Consider the following 9080-nt stretch of genomic DNA (forward strand, 5'->3'; position numbering starts at 1 on the left):
TTAATTTTATCTATAAAATTATTTTATATAGTTATTCATAATGAAAATAATAACAACAACAACAACCATGTAATGTATACATAAAAAAATAGTATAAATTAATTTTAAGTTAATTTTTTATTCACGTATTGTATAGTTATTGTAATTATTTAATTATAAATAATATATAATTAAATTTATAAGTTTTAAATTATATAAATGTTATCTTCTAATTATTTTTTCTCTATTCGTTTATTTTCTTTATCCAATCTATTATGTCTGAACAAATATTTTCACAATTAAAATTTTAACAGATTTTTCGTTCTTTAAAATGTAAAATATGACCTCCAATATGTATAATTCCTCCAAATCACTATGTCCAGCTTTGTGATTCCAAAAGCGGGTAAAAATGTTAACTTAATTGAAATTTCAATGGTAACTAAAATGTAATTACTGGTTGAAATATAGTTTTAGTTATTTTGGTTATTTACTTGATCATAAATGAGCTTTTCATTTAAATCACTCCTTTTTTTCACTTGGATATTCTATTTTGAAGTAAACTGTTATAATAAAATGGAAGTTGGCACATGATAAACACTGCTGAGTCTTCTTACTCTTCTTTTTCGAATATAAAAAATGTTTGTGCCTAATAAAACAATGAACAAAAATGAATTTAATTTCTAAATTTTTAAATTTTCATGCCCAACCGAGTCAATAACCTAAACAACGATGATTGGTCCACATTATATATAGATATTTAAGGGTATTTTAAAGCTTTAATGATATATTTCTATATATAAAATGGTGAAAATATGTGATTTTGCCTCACTTAAACTTAATTGTCTATTTTCAGAAATATTAGCAAAAAGAAGAAAATATGGAGCTAAAAGAAGCTTAATGGGACATATTCATGTCAAGGCCCAAGATTAAGACGCATGGACTGCTAATTATAAGGCCCAAGGGATAGTTTGGTCATTTTATATAATTATTAGGATTTATATTAAGAGTTATTTATGAAATAGTATTTGGTGGAAATTAAGATACTTTAAGTCTTATCTATTAGATAGACTTATATTAGTATACTTATCTCTAGAGAGATTTATTTAGAGGAAGACTCTCCTCTATATAAATCTCTGCAAAAGAAGGGAGGAAGAGAAAAGAAGGAGGGGAGTTTTCTCCTACCTGCTCTCTACACCTGCTACCATTATTCTCTCCATAATTCTCTAAAGTTCTTCATAAACACTTTAGTTTTAGTTTTCATTGTTCTTTTAGGATGTAAGGAGCTTTTCAAGAAGTGGGGACTAAGGACCAATCTTCTTCCTACTTGAAGAAATTCTGGATCTTGAGGAAACTTTTTACTTTCTGATTTTTTGTCTTTCTATTTAATAACATGATCATTGGGTTAAATATGTTAGGCTAGTTTTCATAAGTGTTTAGTTTAGTCTTTATACTTTTATATAAACCTTGTTATTTATTTATTTAATGAATGATTTCTTTACCTTCATATCTTTATTAGTTTCAGTTATTATTATTATTAGTTAACCATCATATTAATTTAGCAATAGTAATTGTTATGAAAATCTTTAGGTTTAAAAGTATTAGAAACATCATCTTTACTTTAATATATGTTGGTATAAGAAACCTAAGTTGTATCATTAGCTTGAGTGATTTAAGATTTAAGGAAAAGGCACATCACCATCTCATTCATTAGATCTAAACTTAAAATAAAACAAGGAGATTACTAAGTAAATGGCTAGATTAAATACTATTTTTAGCATGTAGTTTTAGATCATAAGTATTTACATTTGCATTGCATATTTATTTATTGTTTAGTTACTTTACTTTATGACTATTATCTTCTCAAATATACGATTTAGAGTGTTTAGATTTACTTTTATGGATTTGTGTTGATAATTAGTCTTTATAATAAGTGGCTTCATAGTTCCTTGAGAGATCGATCTCGTGGTGAACTTACCCTTACTATAAGAACAGATCGTGCACTTGCGAGTACTAAAAAAAACACATCAAGCAAATACATATAAAAAGTATCATTAATTAAATTAAACGACAAAACAGTTTTCATGCCTAACTTAAATCACTAGAAACTAATAATTACACTCTGCATCATAAATTCATAAACTCGATTGAAATCTTTATTCAAATTCCTTCACCCTTCCCTTCCTTCAAGAGGCAAAATCCATAAGCCATATACTAGTTCGACCCCACCATATCTTCCACGTGACAAACTCGTGGCATCCAACAAGACCTCACTGACTGCGGATAGATCATCTCCATCCACGTCACTAAGAATCAACTCGCCGGGTGCCGTCGGATATGTCATGCCACCTACTGCTACTAATCGGATATAATCTGGTATATCCCTTTCCACAGTTCATACTTGTAACCCAACATCAAAAAGTCACCACCATATCCAGTAAAATTAAAAGGATATTCCGCAGCAAATTCCACTTCATTATATTTCTTTATATACTTGAACCATTTCCTTTCCCCTTTCTTTATCTATTCCCTATATCTTCATTCCGCATCTTCATTAAACTTACTGCACCAAAACCAAACAAAGCCTTATTTTAAAGGAAGAAGTTTCTGGATTGATATTGTACCTTGAAAATGTCGGGTTTCTGTGTGAGAAGGAAGCGAGTCACTGATCCTCTTGACGACGATGCAAAAGCTCGACTCATTGGCGGCCAACAACTCAGTTATGTAAGTAGCGGCAGCGAACACTCCGCTGACGTTGAGTCACCTTGCTTATCTGAACTCGTTCATGGCTTTCTCGAGGTTGATGAGGACGTTGAAACGCAGTCCTACGATTACGACTCGGATTCTAATCGAGTTGACTCAGTTTCAGATCGTACGGAAGATGTCGCGAGATCACTCTGTCTTTGTGAAAGGGATTCGTATAGAAACTTGCTGTTGTCCCATGTTCTGAAAGGAATAGAAATGCTCTCGTTATGGAGAAACCAAAGAACAGTGTTGAGACGTAAAATGATGTCGTTTTTGAGAGAATTAGGCCACAATGCAGCTATTTGCAAAACCAAATGGGACTCCTCGGGTGGACTAAATGCAGGAAACTACGAGTTCATAGACGCTGTCGTTTTATCAAACAGGTATATTATCGATCTTGACTTCGCTTCACAATTTGAGATCGCCAGACCAACAAATGAGTACCGGAAGCAAGTGCAATCTCTGCCTAGGGTCTTTGTTGGAAAAAGTGAAAATTTGAAGAGGATAATCAAAGTTATGAGCGACGCGGCCAAGAGATCTTTGAAAACCAGAGATCTTTCCCTCCCTCCTTGGAGAAAAAACCGCTACATGCAAAACAAATGGCTGGGTCCGTACCATCGGACTTGCAATCATCAACTATCGGCTAACCCAACTATGATAGAAGCATCTGTTAGTGTAGTCAAGTGTCGTCTTTTTGGATTTGAAGAGGCTGTTAATAGTTGTCAGTTTGTCCGTACGAGATAATTATAACAGTATTTTAAAAAAAAAATAGTAATATGATAATCTTTTATTGATCCGTACCATATATTTTGGCTTTTTTTAGTTTTGATTTGATTTTTTTAATTACTATTAGTAATGAAAAAAGAAAAATGATTAGAGTGGCGTAACGCGGCAAATGAACAATGTCTGCCTATAGTTATGCGTGATAGGTGTTATTATCACGTGACAGGCTTAAGAAGAAGAGTAATATGGACCGCTTATCGTCCCTACCAGAGAAGCAGTTTTTAGATCGAACGAACAAGAGCGAATAAGGAAATGTACGGCTTAATATTATATCTTATTGCAGGACGTGGCTTGATGACGGTGGTTGAGCTTTCATTGTCAGGTGGGATGCAACGTGTCGCTGGCAGTATCATGTACGAAACTACGCGAAATAATTTAATTTATATTTTCATCGAAAAGAAGAAGAAAAAAAAAAAGGAAAAAAGGTAAGTAAGTAGTGGGGTGCAGTGGATATAAAGCTTTAGACAATGGTAATCAAATGACGAGGAAGACATGTTTGGATAATGTAATCAAATAGCGAAGAAGACAAGAAAGATAAGGGCAAAACATAAGTCGTACACTTTATTGACCTTTGAGCAAAGAGGATGAAGTGGCCCAATAATAAGTGAGTAACCAAGAAATGGTGTTTCGTTTCTTTGGATGGGTAATAATAGAGTAGGGTATAGTATAGGGTTTAAATGAGGACTTTATTGAACACCTGGCTCTTTCTCTGTAATTGATGCCTACTCCTCACTTCATTGGCAGGGATGGGGAATTATCCATCTACTTGTAAACTTGGAAAAATTATTCCTTATATGTAATCAAGATGAGCCAAAACTCCTGAATTATTAACTATTAATTTGGAAAATATTTAAGATTTGATTAGATATTAATCAAATTGAGTTAGGAATTAAACTACTAGAGTAGTTTAATAAAATCAGTCAGAGTTTTGAAACCTTCGATTTAATAGATTTGTGATTCCATAAATTGTTGAGTGGAGTTTTCATTAAATTGAGCTTAAATTTTAAAATGAGATTTAATTAAATTTGAGTTAGGCTTTAATTTTCAAATTTTCAGATGGAATATAATTTAGAATTAACAGTATTTTAGTCAATTCGACTCGATTAAGCTCCTAATTCCAGTACATTACACCTACTGATTAAGTGGCATATATGAGTAGGTCATATAAGTTTATTTTCTTATGGTTGGAATGTAATTCATATAAGCATTTGTAACACATAAGGACAGGGGTAGGCGAATCATTTGTGACTACAAAGGGTCTCTCATTTTAGTATTTTGCTAAGAATTTTAATACCATGTGCATATATCCTTATTAAAAGGGATGGACATGAACGTTCATTTGTGTTTGTTTAGTTTGATGAGCTTTTTTCGGATAAAGTTGATAATCCAGTTGTACTTAAACAAGCTCATGTCTCAAAGCTTAATAATATTTAATTTTATTATTTGACCGCTAGATTGATTTTATTAGATTATTAAATTTTTATTATAATTTAATAATTAAATAAAAAAATTAAGAATTATTAAGTTCTAAAACCACATTATCTTATATAAACACTCTAATAATAATCACGGATTGAAAAAGTGAAGACGATTGAGTTTTGTGAATCAAAACTTTTTAATAATAAGATATTTATTTTTTTCATAATTAATATTCTAAATAAAAACAATACTTTTCTATGTTATCCTAAATAATTTAAACCAAATGACAGTTGTAAATAAATATTAGACTTAAAAATCTAAATAAAATAACCATTTAGAGGCCAACATAATAAACAGAGAAGCAATGAAATGTCAACATAATAAATTCATAATATTCTCGCATAACCTGAATTAGGGTCAAAATTGTATTTCAAATTTTATGATTTATTGCTGCCTATGGCAACTCTCCTTCGTCCTATTGGTAGCGTTTTCTTTTTTAAGTCACTAATTCTGTATAGATTTAACTACAATGGTTTTAATATCAAATATAAAGTCCAAATCCAACTGACAACTAACTTGATTAACCTAAATTAGAAATTGGATTTTAATTATTGTTTTGCTTATAATTATTTTTGAGTCTAACCCTAGTGTAAATGGTAATAAAGGCTAAGACTGTAATTTTATAATAATTAATTAATAGCAGAAGAAGTTAGTACATGGAGAAAATTATGCTATTTTTGTACTTCATCTCTCCAAGTAAAAGAGAAAATGGAACTCTACATGCACAAAATATGAAAGCTTTGGGGACCCATGTGAAAAGTAGAAGCAAACATCAAGAATCCAACATCAACAATCAACCAAACAAAACAATTACATTGAAATACTCAAATACTCCAGCACAAACTCTCTATAAATATTTTTAATTTCTAACAGACTATTGTCTTATTTATTTTTTTATATTTATTTTAAATACTCATTTATTTATGTAAATTTCTACCATTTCAAATACAATTCTTTCAATTTATTCCTTTATAAATACTTACTACTACTTATTTAATTATTTATTCAATTTTTATGGTGTCTCTTACGATCTAAGCAAACTGTCAAGACAGCTTAGGAATTCACATAAATCTTATTAAGAAATCAATTTCAAGGCGTATTAATTATAACGTTCATATATGATGTGTCTAAATTAGTACTTGTAAGTGCACATACTGTTTTTATTGTAAGAGAAAGTTCACCATGAGGTCGATCTTTCAAGGAACTATGAAGCCATTTATTATAAAAACTAATTAGCAACACAAAACAATAAAAGTAAATCTAGATACTCTACACTAGTATTTTTGAGATAATAATATTTATAAAGTAAATTAAATAAACTATAAAGTAAATATGCAATGATATAATATATGAAAACTAAATGCCAAATACATTATTTAGCCTAACCATTTACTTAGCAATCTCTTTATTTTACTTTAAACCTAAATCTAATGAATGAGATAGTGATGTGCATTTTCCTTTAATTACTCAAGCTAATAATGCAATTAAAATTTCTTATATACCTACATAGATTGAAGTAAAGTTGGTGTCTCTAATACATTCAACCTAAATATGTTCATAACAATTACCATTGTTAAATTAATATGATAGTTAACTAACAATAATAACTGAAACTAATAAAGATATGAAAATAAAGAAATTTATTCATTAAATAAATAAATAACAAGATTCATACAAAAAAGAAAAGCTAAATTAAATACTTATGAAAACTAGCATAACATATTTAACCCAATGATCATGGTATTAAATAAAAAGACATAAAACAATAAAGTAGTAAGATGATTGGTCATCACTCTCCACTTCTTGAAAAGCTCCTTAGGTCTTAAAACGAGTAATAAAAAACTAAACTAAATTGTTTATGGAAGAACTATAGAGAAAATAATTGTGGATAGATACAAAGAGCAGATAGAAAAAACCTCTCTTCCTTCTTTTAGAATTAGATTTGCAGAGATATATATAGAGAATGGTTTTCTGTAATTATGTTTCCTTAGAGATGTATATCAAATATAAGTTTATGTAATAGATAAGACTATAAGTATTTTTATCTCCATCAAATATTATCTCATAAGTAACTCTTAATATAAATCCTAATAATTATATAAAATGACTAAAATATTCCCCTTGTGCCTTGTGATTTTTGGCTAGACCTTGCAAATAGCAATCCATGCATCTTAATCTTGGACTTTGATACGAACATGTCCAATTAAGTTCTGTTTTGAATTTTTTTCTCTATATTTCCCTCTCTTGATTAATATTACCTGAAAATAGACAATTAAGTTTAAATGAGGTAAAAGTAAATACTTTTCACATATTATGTAAATAAAATATACTATTAAAGCACTAAAATATCCTAAATATATATATATTTAGATTACAGATGTGTATACACTTGTTATCTACAATAATTCAAAAAACAGATAAATAACAAGTTTCTGATGTGCATGATCCTCATATGAGTCAAACATAGAGCTTACACTTGTTATCTAATTATGTACAAAAAGTAAAGAAAATAAAGCGAGTGCGAGTGTTTATTTATTAAATAAATATACAATCTTTGAAATAAAAGCTTTAAAAAGAAATATGACTTACAAGAGTAGAGTTGTAGAATACAAGAGGAAAGTGGTCTCTCTTACTCTCAACACTCTTATCTCCTTATATTTATACTGATTACATAGAACTTGAAGAATACAATATTTTCTTCTAGTTCTTTTTTTTCTTCTTTGAGACCTCTTCTATTTATAAAGGTCTTGAGCCTTCAGCTTCAATAATTCGTTCTTTGAATGCTTTTGATAATGGGACAAGAGGCTTTGTTTTTCCTGAGATGGAGCATACTGTCACCGTGGGCCGCCATTTCTTGTTTTCAACCCAAGGGCTTTACAAAGCTTTATTCCATTTTATTTTATAGGCTGGAATATTCTAAAATAATCATCCTCATTGGAGTCACCATCTAAGTGAATGGTTGCAGAGCTGGTGCTTGAAGAAGATGATAAGGCTTTAGACTTTCCTTTAGAGGAGGCGGTTTCTGACAATTGTCTGATTAGTTGTAGGAAGTCATTTTCTGTTTGGCCCGCCGTCAATTTTGGAAGTATGAAAGGCTTCTATGCCAGGAAGGTAGTTTGCTCTTTAGTTTAACTTAATAGTGCCTAATAGGAAATTATAGAAATTTGTAAACCTAGCATCCCTAAGGATTGCTAAGATATAAGTATATAATTCTTCTGTGGTAATGGGTTTTATTCCTACCTGAATAAGACCTATGTGAATGTATTTGTACATTTTTTTTCTTTATGTTTCTGAAGGGTCTTTGGATTTAAAAGATAGATTTTCTCAAAAGGCTTTGAAATTTGGATATCTCTTTCTTTAATCTTGATGGTAAAATCTGTTTTGAAGATAAGAAACTTTGAAAACTCATAAATTTTGCTTCCTTTGAATCTTGGTTATTTTCCAATCATCAATATGCTTTATAAAATCTTCAATAGTGATTTCTTTACTATTTACCAAACCTTTGGACCTTGAGGAGTCAGAGGTAGAAGAGTTTGAAAAGGAAGACGATCTATAGAAAAGTAATTCTAAATTTATTTTAGAACAAAATAAAATAATTTAGTCTTAAACAAACATGAACCAAGCCACCAGTTTTACTGCCCTTTTCTCTAAAAACGGATCTTACTACTGTGCATAAATGAACAGGTTTGTTTATCAAAGATATGATGCATATGAATAAAATGAGTTTAAATCCCTTATGATGTAAATAACCTTCCTCAACCAGGCTCTGATACCAATTTCAATTATTGAGATTACCAACAAGCCCGGTTTAATGTCTTTCTCTTACAAAATGAAGGACAAAGCCATTCTAATGTGCAGGAAACTATAATACCCGAAGTACTCTCCATTTTTAACCTCTTCAAAGCTCATTATAAAGCAAACAAAATAGAAAGACAATTTCCACCATTGCTTCTATTCTGTTCAAACTTCTTCCTCTCTTAGGTATGCGTGTGGTATTTCCATTTTAATCAAGTAGCAGATGGAGATGTCATTCTTACTCGCAGATTTAAAGTAAAGTGGTGGGACAAATTCAACCACCAAGAAAAACTATGTACATT

At 30.1% G+C, this 9080-nt stretch overlaps 1 protein-coding gene across 1 annotated transcript; it reads left to right on the forward strand.

Moving 5' to 3' along the window:
• The first annotated feature begins 2181 nt into the window (after window positions 1–2181).
• LOC8273685 lies at window positions 2182–3526 on the forward strand. The gene has a single exon (XM_002533456.4). The coding sequence runs from the start codon at window positions 2608–2610 to the stop codon at window positions 3463–3465; it is 858 nt and encodes a 285-aa protein (XP_002533502.1). The 5' UTR covers window positions 2182–2607; the 3' UTR covers window positions 3466–3526.
• The last annotated feature ends 5554 nt before the right edge of the window (window positions 3527–9080 follow it).

This window comes from Ricinus communis, chromosome 7 (genome assembly GCF_019578655.1).
Source record: "Ricinus communis isolate WT05 ecotype wild-type chromosome 7, ASM1957865v1, whole genome shotgun sequence".
Classification (NCBI taxonomy): Eukaryota; Viridiplantae; Streptophyta; class Magnoliopsida; order Malpighiales; family Euphorbiaceae; genus Ricinus; species Ricinus communis.

Coding starts and splice junctions, on each gene's coding strand:
- LOC8273685 (XM_002533456.4), top strand. CDS start 2,608: ATGTCGGGTTTCTGTGTGAGAAGGAAGCGAGTCACTGATCCTCTTGAC.